The 19,045-nt window shown below is 38.4% G+C and overlaps 1 protein-coding gene across 1 annotated transcript in view; it reads left to right on the top strand.

Annotated features, from left to right (window-relative positions):
* The window catches only part of pnn (pinin, desmosome associated protein), a 30,177-nt gene extending 26,679 nt beyond the window's left edge, over positions 1-3,498 (top strand). The window contains exons 8-9 of the mRNA XM_039741210.1: positions 350-488; positions 1,491-3,498. Coding sequence (XP_039597144.1) covers positions 350-488; positions 1,491-2,749 — 1,398 coding nt within the window. The 3' untranslated portion in view covers positions 2,750-3,498. The remainder of the gene's footprint in view (positions 1-349; positions 489-1,490) is intronic.
* Positions 3,499-19,045: the final 15,547 nt, after the last annotated feature.

The raw sequence follows: 19,045 nt of genomic DNA, 5'->3' as shown, positions 1-19,045 counted from the left end.
TTTTAAAACATGGGTCACCAGTTGATCCCATTTGAGAGTCATTTAAGTACTTTAATCAGAAAAGCAAGATATAAAATTTTTTTCTTGGCTTAAAACATTTTCTTGGCCAGCACTACAAAGTACATGGGGTAAAGTAACATGAGAAATCATTTTTGAGTGGAATACAGTTTTTCTTCAAAGTGATGATGACTCACTTTTCTAGCCCTTTCTTTGCTTCTGTTTATCATAATGTTGTAAATGTCATCAGACAAATGAGTTTTATGCAAAATGATTGGTTGCAGTATTTGTTACTAATATTTATATTTAAATTATTCCGATTTTTGTTTGTTTCATTTTTAAACTTGTTTAGCAAGAAGAGTGGAACATGCACAACATGAAAATTATAAAATATATAAGAACAAAGACAAAACCGCCTGTATTCTATATTCCTGGCCGAATGTGTTCAGCCACTCATAAGCTGCTTGAGGATTCACAGAAAAAGATGAATGGTGAGTAAATGAATAGTAACAACAACCATTCCTTCAAATTTTCAATGATTAAGTGTTCCTAATAGTGAAACTGACAAATTGCTCATTTGGTAGATAGATACTTTACTAATCCCTAAGGGGAAATTCACAAGTCCACATAAAAGAAAGTGGTAGGAATGATCAGTGAGATAGAGAAAAAGGTAGAAATATAAAGTTCTATACGGAGCTACTGGAGAGGCTGCCACTCATGGCGGCGCCAAACTGTAAGATTTGTGCTCCGTTTATGATTTCTCTCTCCCTGTGATAAGAAAATACTCATAGAACACTAGACAGTTGTCGTTAAAACACATTTATGTATTCTGTGATTTGCTGAACTTAAAGTAAATCTGAATTTTTTTTGCAGAATTTCATTTATTTTGCTGTTACTTAGTTAAACTTGGACTGCAAAGGACAGAATTCAAAATGGTGGTTCTGATGCACTGCATGGCAAACCTAAAATACTTTGTAATTGATCTCAATTAACAGGACCTATATATTTATTTCATTTTTGTGCTTGATGTAAGCAGTCTTAGCACAGATAACTTTTGAAACAGACTTTTCGTACAGTCCTCTGTACTGAATAGACCACAGAAGTTTTACTGTTGGTTGAAAAGCAGTTGCAGTCAGACTGATGAGTCTTACAGTAATTTATTAGGCATTTTTCAAAACTGTAAATAAAATTAAGTATTCCTTTTAAGAGGAGATTTGTTCATTTTTCATGTACTTTCTAGCAACTTTTTAAAAATCTTTGCGTCATTTTGGGAGGGTCATGTTAGGTGGGAGTTATGGACATGTTCAACTTAAGAGCTAGTAATTGAGATTTACAGTCACTAAAATACCCAGCTTTGTAGGTTTTATAAATTTCAATGTACTAGCCAATATTTTAATAGTGATTAATGTAAAATATTTGAATGCAGCAAATTCTGTGCTTTAATATGAGTTGTGCAACATACTACAAGACAAATGTAATTCATAATTGTATAGGTATCTTACAATCAAGGCGTGAAGAGTTTGCTGAGCAGCTTAATAAAATGGAAGCTCGGCCTAGGCGTCACTCCCTGAAGGAGAAAGAGCAGGAGGAGTTGAAAAATGAAGATCGGCAGAATGAAGAACAGGAGGAGGGTAAGCGGGCTCAGCAAGAAGCCGAGATGGAAGAGACAGGTAATCAGCACAATGATATTGAGATGGAGGAACCAGGAGATGAGAGAGAGGTTAGTTTAGTTCATAGTGATGTAGAACCAGAACAGAAAAGCAGCATTGTAAAACAAACAGAAGAGCAGCAACACGAACAGCCTATGGAAGTTAGAGATGAGGAAGAGGATGAGGAAGAGGAGGAGGAGGGTATTTGTGGTGCTGTGAAAGAACAGCAGGAGAGGCAGCCAGATAGTTGTTTAGATGCTCAAGAGTATGTATTGCCTGCACAGGTAGAAAATGATCAGGAAATGGTAGAGAGGAAAGATGACACCCCAGGAGTAGCAGAAACAGAGGTAGTACAGGAGAAGAAAAAGGAAGAAGTGAATTTTGTATCTGAGACAGATCAGGAGAGTGAGTTTAAAATAGAAAATGAAAAGGAAAATGGTCTTGAAGCTGAAACTATGATAGAATATGAGCCAATGCTTGATTCTGAAGCTGCCCTAGAAATGATTGTACCTGAAAGTCATTCTCCTAGAGAAGAGATAGAGTTTAGCTTAACCGTGCAAGATGATCGGCGTCCACAGCCACATTTGCCACAGCAAATGGAAGAGCCTGTTAAGACTCTCACATCAAGCAGCAAGTCTAGTAACCGAGCTAGAGGGCATTTAAAGGAGAAAAGAAAAAGTAGGAGCAGCAGCAGCTCCTCCTCTAGTAGTACCTCCACTTCTAGTAGTAGTGGTAGCAGCTCTAGTAGTAGCAGTAGTGAAAGCAGTAGCCAGAGCAGTTCTAGCAGTAGTAGCAGCAGTAGTCGCAGTAGTTCTAGTAGTAGCTCAAGCAGTGAGAGTCGTAGTCGTGAGCGGGGTCACAATAAGAAGCGTAGAAGGCGCAGTGCAGAAAGGGACAGAGAGCGAGAAAGGAAGAAAGGAAACCCAGGAGTTGACAGGAATCACAAGTCATCCAAGGGAAGCAGTCGGGACATAAAAGGGTCCAAGGACAAGAACTCCAGAGCAGACAGGAAGAGGTCAGTTTCAGAAGGCAGTCGTTCGGGGAAAAGACCTTCACGCAACGAAAGAGAACGCAAATCAGACAGAAAGGACAAAAGGCGATAAAAGGGCTGACAGAAGAGAGAGCAGGCCCCTACCCCTTGCTTTTAAAGTGCAAACAGTTTTTGCAGCCGAAGAGGATTGTAGACATGGAGGAGAAATGTTCCTTTATAAGGAATTGGTCGCCTTAAGTATCACATGTTGACTTTTATTCACTTTCCTGCTGTTGGACAGCAAAAATGGGACTAGGAAAATTCAGGTCTAGTACTTTTTACATAACTTTCTTATTGTTTTCCCAACACAATGTCATTTTAACATATGGAAAAAATGCTAATTGAGGGACACAGATGCCCATCCCCTTGAAGATAACTGTTCAAAATTACTTCTCATGTACATTTTTAATAAAGTTGGTAAATGTGATTGATGTTTCTCATGTCCCTTAGGCTTCTGAGCAAACTATTTTTGTGTAGAAATGTACATTAAACTGGATTATTTTAATGTCCTCCTGAGTTTTATGTTTTATCCTCACTTCTCTGTCTTGCAAGTAGCAGCTTGGTGTTTTCTTAATATCCGGCTCTGAATTACATCTGCCATGCCCATTATTATGCTTTCAGTTGTCATTTTTCCATTTCTCTGCCAAAAGTTTGTAATTCAATTACCTGTTTAAAACTTTTGATTTTCATATTTGGAGGGAGGAGTAAGACTAATGGACAGAAGAGTTAACCAAGGTTTATGTCAAAATACTGTTTGAAATACATTTTTGAACTGTCATCCCCTTGTATAATTTTTATTTTTAATAAAACTTTTCAATTGAACCCTTTGTGAATAAAAATACATTTGTTTGTATAATATTTGATTGAATGTTGGACTTATTTTGGATTGCATACATCTAAACTTTATTAAAATAAAAGCTATTCTTCTGAAATGTTTGATTTTTACTTTCTCTGCTTCCACCCCCTTAAATCTGTGAAACAAGCATTTTTACAGCTTTTCTTTTTACCTGCTAAAAATATGTTCAGTTTTGACACTTGAATGTCACGTTGGTACTGTGTAAAAGGTGCAAATTTATTTTGTGTGGAAAGATGTCTCATTTTAAACAAGCAGTATTTATGTGCAATGTATATGTATGTACATAATTTATGAAACAAACTTAGTCATAATTTAGACTGTCCATTAAACTATACAAGGATGCACTTAATTCATTTCATGTTTGTAAAAGACTTTGTTCTGGCTAGGAAACAGCACTAGACAGATTGCCAGTCCATTGAAGGCCCTTCTTATGAACACATCCATGTCACACATGGACCAATTTGGAATTGCTAGTTTGATCTAACATTCATGTCATTTGGCATGTGGTAGAAAAACCCATGTGCACGCACACACAAACGTGCAAGCTCCACAGGGGCAATATTCAGTTCAAACTTTGTGCAATTTGTTGATTGTTACCCGAAAATTCTTAAGAGAAATTTCTCCTGGGGAAATGTACAGTGCCTTCAGAAAGTATCAGAGCCCTTCAGTTTTTCCCCATTTTGTTATTTTGAATCCTTATACTATAATATTTTTTTTAGTATCTCAGAATGATAAAGCATAAACAATGTATTAGAATTCTTTTCAAATTTTAGAAAAATAAGAGAAACTGATATAATTGACACAAGTTTTCAGACCCTTTGCTATGACGCTTGATATCTGGATCAGGTGCATCCCATTCTGTTGATGTTTCTACACCTTGTTTGGGGTCCGTCTCTTGTCAGTTTATTTGATTGGACATCATTAGGAAAGGCACACACCTATCTATAGAAGATCCCTCAGATGACAGTGTATATTGGAGCAGAAACCAAGCTATGCGGTGGAAGGAATTGCCAGCAGTGACGAGACAGGACTGCATCAAGACACACCTAAAAACAATTCTGCCACACTGAAGATTCCCACAGAGTCTTTCATATTTCTTACATGAATTAACATTTGGAACCGCACAACCCTTCCATATCTGGCTGCCTGTCCAAAGTGAGAAATCTGGTGAGATGGGCCTAAGAGAAGTCACCAAGAATATGATGGATGACTTCCAGAGGAACCATGTGGAGATCAGAGAAAGTTCTAGAAAGATGACCATCACTGCAACACTCCACTAATCTAGGCTTTCTGGCAGAGAGAGAGAGAGAGAGTCCAGATGACACATGAAAGTCCACTTGGAGTTGGCGAAAAAGGCATCTAAAGGAATCCAAGTAGGAGAAACAAGATTCTCTGGTCTGGTAAAAACCCTGGATGAACTGTTTGTTTGGCCTCAGTTTTAAATGTAATATCTGGAAGAAAGCAGCACATTCACTGGTGGTGCCAAGGAGACTAGGCCAGGATTGAAGAAAAGCTGAACAGTACAAACTACAGCGATCTCCCTAATGAAAACCAGCTCCAGAGTGATCTGGGTCGAAGATTCACCATCCAACAGGGCAGTGACCCAAAGCACAAAGAGTGGCTTATGGTCAACTATGTGAATGTTCTTGATTGACCCAGAAAACAACTGTTTACTGACGGACTCTGTCCAACCTGACCATGTTTGAGAGAATCTGCAGAGAAGAATGGCTGAAAATCCTTAAATCCCGGTAGGAGTACCTTGTCGCATTATACCCAACAAGACTCTAGGCTGTAACGGCTGCTTCAACAAAGTGCTACATAAAGGGTCTGAATGCTTGTATCAATTGGATATTTCCCGTTTTTCCTTTTAAGAACTGTGCAAACATTTCTAAACTATTGTTGCTGCCATTCACTAGTATTTAGTGCTGCTTAATGAAGGGAGAACGAATTTAAATAATTTTAGCACAAAGCTGTAACATAATGAGTAAAAAAGTGGAGGGGTCTGAATACTTTCTGAAGGCACGGGTACTTCTCTTGATCTTCAGGTTTGAAGTTTTAAGATAAAAGCATTTCAGATTTGTTCAGTGTACAGTTGTGTTGAGAATAATAGCAGTGTGTTTAAAAAAAAAAGTGAATAAAGCTCAAAATCCTTATAATAGCTTTTATTTCCATACACGTAAATGGCACATTCTATTCCAAATAAAAACATGAAGAAAAATGTATCAAATTTGTGTTATTCCCTTACAGAAAGTGAAGAAAAGGGAATATTCGGCAGTTCAAATAAATAGCAGTGTCTGTGTTCTTCTTTACAAACTCCAAACATTCACTGTATAAACTGAATAATTTTTCAGGGTTTTGCTTTCCTTTGAGTTAGTGAACTAATATTTAGTTGCATAGCCACGGTGTCTGAGAACTGCTGCACAGCTGTGTTGCATGGAGCCGACCAACTTCTGGCACCAGGTATTTCATTGGACTCCATTCCACAGTTGTTCTGCATTTCTTGGTTTTGCTTCAGAAACAGCATTTTTGATGTCACCCCACGAGTTTTTTTATTGGATTTACGTCAATATTGTTGGTTTGGAACTAAGTTGTTGCTCATTTACTGGTGTGTTTGGGGTTGTCGTCTTGTTGAAACACTCATTTCAATGGCATTTCCTCTTCAGCATAAGGCAACATGAGCCCTTTAAGTATTTTGAGGTATTCAAACTGGTCCCTGGTATGAGATAAATAGGCCTGACACCATAGTATGAGAAACATCCCCATATCATCATGCTTGTGCCACCATGCTTCACTGTCTTCACGGTGTACCGTGGCTTGAATTCAGTGTTTGGGGGTTGTCTGACAAACTGTCTGTGGCCCCTAGACCCAAAAAGAAATGTTGCGCCATTTCTCTTTAGGCCAGTCGGTGTGCTCTTTGGCAGATTGTAACCTCTTAAGCATGTCTTTTTTTCAGCAATGGGACTCTGTGGGGGCTTTCTGCCGATAGCTTGGCTCTACCTAGGCGTCTTCTAATTGTAACATTACTCACAGGTAACTTTAGGCCTTCTTTGATCTAAATGGAGCTTATCATTGGCCGAGTCTTTGCCATTTTGGCTGTTCTTTGATCCATTCGAATGGTAGTGTTCAGTTTCCTTCCACGTCTTTCAGGTTTTGGTTGCCATTCTAAAGCATTTGCAATCATTTTAGCTGAGCAGTCTGTCATTTTCTGTAATTCTTTATATGATATATTTTCCCCTGTCCAATCAATTTTTTAATCAAAGTACACTGTTCTTCCGAACAATGTCTGGAATTACCCCCATTTTACTCAGTTTTTCAGAGAGAAATGCTCTTTAAACAGCATGCACAACATTTTCTGCCTCACTAATTGAGCTCCACACTGCTATTTTTTTTGAACAGTCTAATATTCCCTTCACTTTCTGTAAAGGAATAACACAAATTTGATAAAATGCTCTTCATGTTTTGATTTGGAATTGAATGTGTAGTGTTCCCAACGCATTTGCATGTATGGAAATAAAAGCTATTATAAGGATTTTGAGCTTTATTCACTTTATTAAACACACTGCTATTATTCTGAGCACAACTGTATATAGGAGACAAATGGACACATCATGGCAATTATACCGTCACACAGCACCCTACTTAAATGAACATGTAAAGTCATTTTTACACATGGCACTCAAAAAAGGAGAATTATTTGGAAGTAAAGAAGACATGAAGTTTGAAATATGAATTAGCAAAATCTAGTGCAACAAGGACAGGCTGCAAAAGAGATTCTAAAGCTCTCAAGCATGCAATGCATTTTATAAGCTGAAACTTAAAATATTGGTATGTCTTGTCCAGTAATGCCAGTATCTTAAAGATTTTTCTATTTGAGTTACCCAGAACAGAACTGTATGATTGTTGTTTGTCGTCTTTGACTTGAATTGTTTTTAGTGAGTGTTTTAGAAACTAGTTGAAAGGCTGTAATTATATATACTGTATACTGTATGTGCTTTAATAAATGCTACATCCACTTTTGAATATAATTTGTACCTAAAAGGATATATTAAAAAAACACAAAGTTGTAGGAGGAAGATTTATGATACTAACTATAGTATATGTAAATTTTCTGTTTATAATTCTTAACATTATGTGTGTATAGTAGAATCTTTTGTTAATGAAGACTTAAGAATCTGTCCTCCCTGCCACAGAATTCTGCAGTTCATTTTCTCTTTAAATCACTTAATTTAATTAAAACAAAAAGAAAAATACAGGGTGAGTCAAAATTATGTTAACATTTGAATGGCGGAAACAGTTTATTCACAAAACATATTTCATATGTGCAAGATGATTTTACAGGAATGTCTCAACCTGTTCGCCATCATGTTCAACACTAATGGCGCTTCAGTACAGCTCACCTTGGTTCGGCTCAGTTCGGCTCGGTTTGCGTTTCTACTGCAGTTTAGTACCGCTTTAGAGTGGGCGGGATTATTCACGTGTCGTTATAGTTGCGCCGCCTCTACTGCCGTGACATCATCGTAAACGCGCCACAAACAAACACACAACAATGGAGCATATCGACGGAATGGTGTTCTTCATTCTCAGCATGTGGATGTTTTTAACAGCAAGACGAAGGAGTTTGTTTCAAAAGAGGCTGATGGCAGCCAAAGAAAACACAGCTAAAAAAAACAAGAGAGTTTTGGAAGTTTTACAACAACACGCAGACAACGACAACACTTTAGCTCGACGACACGCAAGGGTAAGCATCTAAAAAAAGCACATCACTAGGTCTGTTGTGTCTCATGTCGCAAGTTCAGTGACGCAGTAATGACAATTTTTTCTGGCCAATCAGTGACCAGCAGAGTTTACACGTCACGTTTTGGTAACGGTTCGGCGCTTGGAACCTCGGCTGAGGTGGTACTAAAAAAAGGACCAGGTACTGTTCCCAGTGGAAAACCCCCCAAAAGTGAGCTGAACTGAACCGTGTCGTGCCGTACTGTGCAGTGGAAAAGCGCCATAACAAGCAACAGTACCAATTAAAGTCCGGACACACATTTTGCGGGGAATAGATGATACCACAGTCCGTATTCTGTCCTTCAGGTCATTGATATCATGAACTTTCCTGCTATTCACGCGCTCCTTCACTGTACCCCATAACCAGAAATCACAGGGTGTCAAATCAGGGGAGTGTGGAGGCCATGGCAATGGTCCACCACAACTGATTCATTGATCTGGAAAAGTGTGCTTGAGATAAAAATAATCCATTAGTGTTAACAGAATTTTGACTTACCTTGTGTTTCTTGTTTTGAAAACCTACTTGTTATAAATGTCAATTTTTAAAAAATCTGTCATTTTGCTAAAAATCTTTAAAATCTTTGTTGTACTTAAAACAATAACTTTATAAAATAACATTTCTTTTAGCAGTGCGCTCTGGTTTCCAAGTGCTTGAGGTTTATTTTTTTATTATTTTTTTTTAACTTGGTAATTTTTTTTCTTTTTGTAGATGTTTGCTTTGGCAGTCAATATACAGTATATCAGCACAGTACCCAATTTATCTGTAACATGATTAATATTTACAATAGTCAATACAGTGATACCTTGAGATACGAGTTTAATTCGTTCCGTGACCGAGCTCGTAAGTCAAAATGCTTGTATCTCAAATCAGTGTTCCCCATTGAAATTAATTAAAATGAGATTAATTCGTGCCAGCCCCCAAAAAACCACCCCAATTTTTTGTTAAATAATTTCAACATAAGAAAAATGTATTTATAATGAACAAATATTGTATACAAACAAAATAAAACCTAATACATAAAAGAGAATCTAAAGAAATAAACAGATGTTGGCGAAGCCGATTAGCGTATTGTAATGTTTTTTTCTTTCACTTCACTTTTGCTTAACTTAATTTTCTTCTTCACTAGTTTTTTTTTTTTCTTTTTTGCCACACTTTCGTCACTTTCATTCGCAGGGCGTTTCAATAGAAACCTGTCCAAGGAGCTTTGTTTAGTCCTCCCCTTTGGAATATTTCTGATATGAGTTGGGCAAGTGTCATTAAATAGCGCTGCTGCACAATCAGTTGTAAGTTTTTCAGGGTGTTTCTTTTCTTTAAAGTTCGAAACTTCCTTTATCTCTGTTTAAGAGATAACCTCCTCCGCGATACCGATCTCCTGCAGAACCTCCATATGTTGCTGTGTCTGTAGTTCCGTCAACTCCTCTGTCGTCAGTTCCTCTGAATGTGTGGTGACAAGCTCTTTGATGGCTCATATTTCGAATTTTGGCTCGAAACTCAAGGCAAAAATCTGAACTAGTGACGGCTTGTATCTCAAAAAACTCATACGTTGGGGCACTCGTATCTCAAGGTACCACTGTAGTTCAAAATACGATTTGTGTCTGGTTGTAATTAAAGTTTATTTTGTCTTTTAATTACAGTACAGTGGAACTTCGGTTTGCGAGTAACTTGGTTTACGAGTGTTTTGCAAGACGAGCTAAATTTTTTTAATAAATTTTGACTTGATAAACGAGCGATGTCTTGCAATACGAGTAGTATGGATACACTTTGCTGAGCGTCATGTGATCACAACTGAGCTGATGGTTCTTCTCTCTCTCGCTCGTGTCTCTCTCTCTCTCTCCTTATCTCTCTCTCTCTCGCTCGCGTGTGCGTCTCTCTCCTTAACTGTCGATCGCGTGCATCGCTCTCTCTCCCTATCTGTCTCGCTCGTGCAAGCGTCTCTATCTCTCTCTTCTTATCTCGTTCGCTCACGAATTTCTCTCCCTCTCTCTCTTTTCTTGAGGGCAATCATCTCCTATTCTCCAAGTCTGCGTGCCTCACTCATATAGTCAACATCCGTACAAGCGTATACTGTTTACTACAGCATTGTAACTGTGTGTGTGTGTGTGTGTGCGCACATGTGTGTGCTGTGAAGTGCGAGTCCCCGTCTTGCACCTCAAAACACGAAGCTGAGTCTCAGTACTTTAACAACACCAGCTTTATTCAGCTTGAAACAGCAACAGCGCGGTTATTTATTGTAGTCTTTATGATGTTCCTTGTATCACCCATCAACGGCAGGCGCATCTAGCATGTCTGCGATCTTTTTGGATACGCTGATACGGCGAACTGCTACAGCGCTGGGAGACTGCGATTGCTTTGAGACACTCTTTCACGTGTCATCCCGTTGGGTGGAATCCCACAAGAGTTTAGAAACTCACACCAGCCATGATTCTTTTTAAAGGTAAAGTGCAGGGTAATTTGTTTTATGTATTTTTACTTTATACTTTGTATTAATCATTTTTATATGAATAGTTTTGGGTTGTGGAATGAATCATCTGAGTTTCCTTTATTTCTTATGGGGAAATTCACTTTGATATACGAGTGCTTTGGACTGCGAGCACGTTTCTGGAACGAATTATGCTCGCAAACTGAAGTTCCACTGCATATATATATATATATATATATTAGTTCTCTGAATCTTTTATGGGTGAGCACCAGGTAGGAGTGGGTGGTATGGCTTAAAATCTATTTTTACAGTATGTACTGGAATCTAGCAAAGCCATCATTTTTTAATTTAATGTATTTATATTAAAAAAAAAGGTTACTGATTGATGTAATTAACACAGACCTACATTATCCATCACAACACTTGTTAACAATCTACTACTACACTGAAAAAAAGGGAAATGTCAGGTTGTTACATTTACAAAAATATATTTCTTTATATATAATACGCTACTGTGGCTGTGCGTTTGTCTGTCCAGGATTTTAAATCACCTGTAGCTCGCAAACCGTTTGACCTATTGACCTGAAATTTGGTACACATATACTACGTGACATCTACTATCTGCTTCCAGGGTGATGATAGACCTCCAAGGTTATTCCTCTTTTTATTTTTATTTTATCGTAGAATCAACTCTCGGCAGCAGCCAGCAGGGTGGCCGTGCGGCACATGCGTATGTGCACCGTTCTCATTCCCTACCACATTCGCTGTCACTTCCTCTACTTCTTCATATCTTAAATCATTCTTAAGGCAGATTGAAGACGTAAGTGCCAGCTTAAGTGAAAAATGAAAGAAAACGTACTACTACTACTACTAATAATAAAAATAATAGTAATCGCAACACACACACTGACTTAATCAGTTTTAATGCAAAAAGATGTCGACGAAAGAAGAGAAGAAGCGGTGCCGCTAGGGTGGAGAAAAGAAGAGCTGCTCAGGAAGCAGCAAGCGTATCAACCTCTGAGCAAACGAATGCTAAACGTACAGAGGAAGAGGAGGAAAACTAGGAATGCTCAAGTCAAATGGATTCACTGCAGGTTATCGTGCAGTACGCCATTACTGGTACTTTATATTACGTGTATTGTTTATGTTCCTCATAACTCGATCATGTTTAATTTATTGAATCCTGTGAGATGTACAATATACTAATTTCGGTCATTTAGGTAGAAGTCAGAATAGTTCTATTTAGTCCTCACCGGAAATTAATACACACCAAGCGAATTCATCAGCAGCGAAAATAGGATAACTTGGCAGTAAAATCATGTGACTTTCAAAGGGGCAACAGGTTGTAGGTTTGAGTTATTGTTGCCGGTTAAGAGCAAAAAATAAGTGAAATAAAAGGTGAAAAAAAAAAAAACCACGAGAAATATTCAGATATTCATTTAAAACACTTCATCACACAGACTAACGTTACTCTGTTTTGCGTTTTTCTTTGTATTCTCTTTTAATGTTTTATCAAATTCTGCTCATTAACTACCATCACAAGGCAGTAAACATACTATTAAGTTGTCTAGATTTATTCGCTTAGTGCGGGCACGTTTATGTACTTAAAAAAACAAAAGTTGTAACTTTTGTTATGGGTTAACTGCTTTTAGCATTGCTGTTCATAAGTATAACATTGCTCAACCAGATAAATACAATTAATACAGACAAATATATAATACAGCTGAATACAATACAATATAATGCAGTTGCTGAATTTGCTTGTTTGAAAAAGAAATATCTATATAAACTGCTCAAAAAAATTAAAGGAACACTTTGAAAACACATGAGATCTCAATGGGAAAAAGAAATCCTCCTGGATATCTATACTGATATAGACTGGGTAATGTGTTAGGAACGAAAGGATGCCACATCGTTTGATGGAAATGAAAATAATCAACCTACAGAGCCCTGAATTCAAAGACGCCCCAAAAATCAGAGTGAAAAAATTATGTGGCAGGCTAGTCCATTTTGCCAAAATTGAATTGCAGCAACTCCAAATTGTACGCAGCACTTTGTATGGCCCCTGTGTTCTTGTATACATGCCTGACAACATCGGGGCATGCTTCTAATGAGATGACAGATGGTGTTGTGGGAGATCTCCTCCCAGATCTGGACCAGGGCATCACTGAGCTCCTGGACAGTCTGAGGTGCAACCTGGAGGCATTGGATGGACCAAAACATAATGTCCCAGAGGTGTTCTATTGGATTTAGGTCAGGAAAGTGTGGTGGCCAGTCAATGGTATCAATTCCTTCATCCTCCAGGAACTGCCTGCATACTCTCACCACATGAGGCCAGGAATTGTCGTGCACCAGGAGCCACTGTACCAGCATAGGGTCTGACAATGGGTCCAAGGATTTCATCCTGATACCTAATGGCTGCCAAGGTGCCTTTGTCAAGCCTGTAGCGGTCTGTGTGACCCTCCATGGATATGCCTCCCCAGACAATCATTAACCCACCACCAAACTGCTCATGCTGAATGATGTTACAGGCAGCATAATGTTCTCCATGGCTTCTCCAGACCCTTTCACTTCTGTCACATGCTCAGGGTGAACCTGCTCTCATCTGTAAAAAGCACAGGGCACCAGTGGTGCATCTGCCAATTCTGGTATTCTATGGCGAATGCCAATCGAGCTGCATGCTGCTGGGCAGTGAGCTCAGGGCCCATTAGAGGACATGGGGCCCTTGGGTCACCCTCATGAAGTCTTTCTGGTTGTTTGGTCAGAGACATTCACACCAGTGGCCTGCTGGAGGTCATTTTGTAGGGCTCTGGCAGTGCTCATCCTGTTTGTCCTTGTCCAAAGGAGCAGATACTGGTCCTGCTGATGGGTTATGGACCTTCTATGGCCCTCTCCAGCTCTCCTAGAGTAACTGCTTGTCTCCTAGAATCTCCTCCATGCCCTTGAGACTGTGCAGGGAGACACAGCAAACCTTCTGGCAATGACACGTATTGATGTGCCATCCTGGAGAAGTTGGACTACTTGTGCAACCTCTGTAGGGTCCAGGTATCGCCTCATGCTACCAGTAGTGACACTGACTGTAGCCAAATGCAAAACTAGTGAAGAAACAGTCAGAAAAGATGAGGAGGGAAAAATGTCAGTGGCCTCCACCTGTTAAACCATTCCTGTTTTGGGGGTCATCTCATTGTTGCCCCTCTAGTGCATCTGTTGTTAATTTCATTAACACCACAGCAGCTGAAACTGATGAACAACCCCCTCTGCTACTTAACTGACCAGATTAATATCCCATAAGTTTCATTGACTTTACGCTATACTCTGATTAAAAAGTGTTCCTTTAATTCTTTTGAGCAGTATATTTTGTGAAAGAAGGTGCCAAGCAGCAATTTTTGCACTTTAGATTTTACTAATATTTAACATTCTATAATATATACAGTAACATAAGTATAACTAAATGTATTTTATAATATAAACACTCTTATCTATCCAAAGTGCATTTTGTGTTTTCATATTTAGTTATACGTCAGTCATGGCATTCTGGCACAGCCAAAGAAGCAGTGTTCTTGCACAACTGTTGTACATTTCAGCTTTTGAATACTAATCCTTTGTATTTTTGCTGGTTTATATTGTTTTTACAAAATAAAACTAGGTTTGGTATAAGCAAACCTGTTTATTTCTTATTAAGAACTTTGAATATGAAGTATAAAATGATACTGGAACAAATATAATTGACAACCAAAAAAGGTTATAGCTAAGTAACTCGGTAAGGTGCATTTTAAAAAAGTTGATAAAACAATTGTTAAAATATTATGCTTTATTGGCATGAGTCATGTTCATTTAACCATAACATAATTAATTTAACAAAGATGAAAAAGTTTAATTAATTTTATATAAAAATATCATGTTGTTTCAGGGTATATTAATTTAGTGCATTAAGCATAATTAAAGTATTTTTGATAAAAACAATTTTATTATGTGCAACCAATGTACATATTTTTTTTTTATTTTAATCTGGCATGCCATTTTTTCAGTGTAAACTAGATTTGACTGCTTATGTTCCTCTCTTGCCCTGCAGTGGACTGGCGCCCTGCCCAGGGTTTGTTTCCTGCCTTGCACCCTGTGTTGGCTGGGATTGGCTCCAGCAGACCGTGACCCTGTAGTGAGGATATAGTGGTTGGGAAAATGGATGGATGTTCCCCTCTCTTGAACCGATGACGGTACAGCATGCTCCCCAACTAAAGTTGCACAGTTTGACTCCGGCCTTACCTTGAGTAAGTAGCTTATATGTCACAGAGCACTGCTGCCACACATTGTATCATAAGCATAGCCAAAAGAAGTAGGTGATGAAAAGGAAGGATTGCACGTGTGCCAAGTGAGACAGCTACAGACTGTGCATTGAGACTTATAGGGTGGTCACGTGGCACATTCTGCTGGTGTAAACGTTTAGTACTTGTAGACACTGGGTAACACAATTTTTACAAAAGGTTTGCTTTCTGAACAAATTTTGGTAATTGTTAACAGACAGTTTGAAGCTGAATGCAATTATAATTTCAGGTTGACTTTATTACATAGTAATTTGAAGAAACATGAAATTAGCTTTTTTTGAATTTAGTATATATACTCACGTCTTGAAACCTGAAGAATCGATCATAAAATCAGACCCCGACTTGTACGCACGTTCAAAAATGCAACACTTAAATTTTTCTTTTACATCTTGACTCCTCGAATCTCGTATCAGTTTCTCAGACACATCAAATTTTGTTGCAGCAGTGCAGTTACCAATTTTTTACACCACTTCAGTTATGTTTAATAATAAAACCAGCTTCATATTTTCTTCTGTTCAAACACTCCATCATAGATAAGGGATGCTCTTACAATAAAGGTGTACGAGGGTGTGAGATACACAAAACACACAACAGTGCAAACGTCACTTTGGAATAGTTTGGGTATTACTGTGTGGTCAAGTAGGCACAATAGAGAGAGAGAGACAGAGAGGTTAGGAGCACGCCTGATACAGCGCATTGTCGTACCCACATCGAATAAAAAGGCCGTGTGCTCCGTGGTTATTCTCTCAGGTGGGCGTTAGCATTTCATAATCGCTTGTACCAATAGCGTGAGTTTTCCGCATTTGACTTATAAGATACCAGAAATTATACGGTAATATCAAGTCCTGACTTATCCTCAGGAGAACTTATCCGCAAGTATATACGGTATGCTGACACATTGCATTACTTCACTTGAGCTAAAAATGGTTTCCTGCTGATTTTCATTTGTAGTCAACATCTGATGCTTCTCATTTGAGTGATCAACAATCCTTGGCCAGCATTTCTAGATTCCACATGCCATTTGTCCATTGTTGCAACGTGCTGGTGAAACCTTCCACCATGTTACTCAACTCACTGAACCAAGATTTGCAGAGAAGTCATTGATACAGAAAAGTAATCTTTAGTGACACGTTGCACTTCATGGTTTTGAAGTATGTATGTTGTCAACCAGTTGGATGTAATTTGGTATGCTGTAGTTGTCTAGAAAACTGTCAAGAACATCTTTAAATGTTATCCAAGCAATCCATTCTGGCCCCTCCAGCAGATCTTCATACTGCTTGGCATTGATGATGGTTTTAAAAGAGATGGCTTCCTCAATCTTGGCATTAGTCATTTGCGGAAACATTAGCTGTGTTGGGTCAACAGATGGTTTATGTGCTACTGCTTTCCGCTCTTACAGAGTGGACATTTATTTTTAACGTAATGAGACTCTTTAGTATGGCTGTTTTAAACATAACCTGACACGAGGGAAAACCTTTCTTTAGCATCAGATTATACTTTGACATTTGACAGCATCAATGGTTGAGTGGTAAACTGCACCTGCGACGAGTATGCATGCTGTACGATAGTGTATAGTCATGAAAATATCAATCAATCAATCAATCAACATTTATTTAATTATATAGCACATTTTCATACAAAACAAATGTAGCTCAAAGTGCTTTACAAAATGAATAGAAAAATAGAAGACACAATAAAAAATAAACATAAGTCAACATTAATTAACATAGAATAAGAGTAAGGTCCGATGGCCAGGGTGGACAGAAAAACAAAAAACTCCAAAAGCTGGAGAAAAAAATAAAATCTGTAGGGGTTCCAGACCAAGAGACCGCCCAGTCCCCTACCTAACATAAGTCAAACAGTCCTCTTTGTATTTAGGGTTTTCATGGAAGGACCTGATGATGATGATCACGTAGACTTCTGGCTTTCAGTCTTTCAATGTTGGTGCATCATGATGCTTTGAGTAGGTGGAGGTGGCGCAGGAAAAAGAAACAGAAGAGAGAGTAGGGGTCAGTATGGATTTTGGAGCCACTGTGAATAGTTATTATGAAGAATTGAACATACAGAGTATCAGTATTAAGTTAAAGTGAAGTTATAAAAAGGCCATGTTAAAGTAATGTGTTTTCAGCAGTGTTTTAAAGTGCTCCACTGTATCAGCCTGGCGAATTCCTATTGGCAGGCTATTCCAGATTTTAGGTGCATAGCAGCAGAAGGCCGCCCGCCTCACCACTTCTTTTAAGTTTTGTTCTTGGAATTCTAAGAAAAACACTCATTTGAGGATCTGAGGTTACGATTTGGAATATAACGTGTCAGGCATTCCGATATATAAGATGGGGCGAGATTATTTAAGGCTTTATAAACCATAAGCAGTATTTTAAAGTCAATCCTGAATGACACAGGCAACCAGTGTAGTGACATCAAAACTGGAGAGATGTGTTCGGATTTTCTTTTCCCAGTTAGGATTCTAGCAGCTGCATTCTGCACTCGTTGCAAATGATTAATATCTTTTTTGGGTAGTCCTGAGAGGAGTGCGTTACAGTAATCTAGTCTACTGAAAACAAAAGCGTGAATTAATTTCTCCGCATCTTTCAATGATATAAGAGGTCTAACTTTAGCTATGTTTCTTAAGTGAAAAAATGCTGTCCTAGTGGTCTGATGAATATGCGATTTAAAATTCAGATTACAGTCAACGGTTACCCCTAAATTTTTTACTTCCGTCTTAACTTTTAACCCTAGTGCATCAAGTTTATTTCTGATAACCTCACGGAATCCATTATTGCCAATTACTAAAATTTCAGTTTTCTCTTTCAGCAAAACATGCATTTAAAATAAATGGTGCATCACATTCCGTCAAAAGGACTGCCATTAAGAGAGATGATAACAAAGAGCCACAGGAGATGCAGATTTCATAACTTAAAACAACCTAATCAACAAATTTGCCTAACGACACCGGTAGACTCACAGATGAGGTTGCATGACATCCACCTTCCGACTGCAAATCTAAACGAATAACTAAAGAATTGCAAACATGGCATGACAAAATAGCTGCAGCCTTTTAAAATGGTGTGTATCCACAGACCCCAATGATTATCTAGACCAAGGGTTCTTCAACACGTTGCTCGCTAGCTACCGGTAGCTTGCAACCCCTTTCCAAGTAGCTCGCCAAAGGGTTAATGAATCCTACATAAATTTGAAAACTTGATTAGTCAAATTAGGGGTGGGTGATCTTTCCAAAAAAATCATCACAATCCACAATCTGAATTGCAATTTATCTTTTCAATGTGGCATGCACTTAAGAGAAAATCTGGACTCAAACTCATCAAGACCTATGTAACACTTTATTTTAAATATCAAGCAAAGTTAAATTCAATTGTTCTCTCGTTCGCTAGCTAAGCGGAGTTAAGGAAGATGCCCCGAAGCTGCCGAGTGAGTGAGGAAGGCCCCTTCCCTCGGCCTGTTGCGTGTTTCTCGGATTCGCGCTAATAAATCGATACCACAAGTGAACTATGATACATAGCGAAATGAGAGAAGTCGCAAAATCAACCGGAATGTTCGAGCAAATTATAGAAAAAAAAACCCGATCTAAATCTATTAAGTAGGTCTCTCGTGAAAAGCGGACAGACATACAGACAGAGAGACATTGGATTTTCTATATTATATATTAGTAAACCTTCAAAATAATGTGCAGTTAAAGTCTCAACCACATTCTCAGCATTTCTGGAGCTTAGTAGAGTCAGATAACTACAAGAATCTTCACCAAGCAGCTCTGAAAATGTCTGCTTTGTTTGGGTCTCCATACCTCTGTGAGTCTGACGTGAATGTCATGAAATCAAAGTTCAGAACAAGACTGACAGACGAACATTTAATGGACTCCATAAGAGTGAACCTCAGGGGCTCCACTCCACCAGACACCTGCCTCTCTTGTCGACTCATCTGACTAACTGAAAAACACATCACACATGCAACTGGACATGTGAATAAAGTGACACAGTGACATG

The sequence above is a fragment of the Polypterus senegalus genome, chromosome 18 (genome assembly GCF_016835505.1).
Source record: "Polypterus senegalus isolate Bchr_013 chromosome 18, ASM1683550v1, whole genome shotgun sequence".
Lineage (NCBI taxonomy): Eukaryota > Metazoa > Chordata > Cladistia > Polypteriformes > Polypteridae > Polypterus > Polypterus senegalus.
Note: the sequence above shows the minus strand (reverse complement) of the source record. Positions and strands in the feature narration are given on the sequence as shown.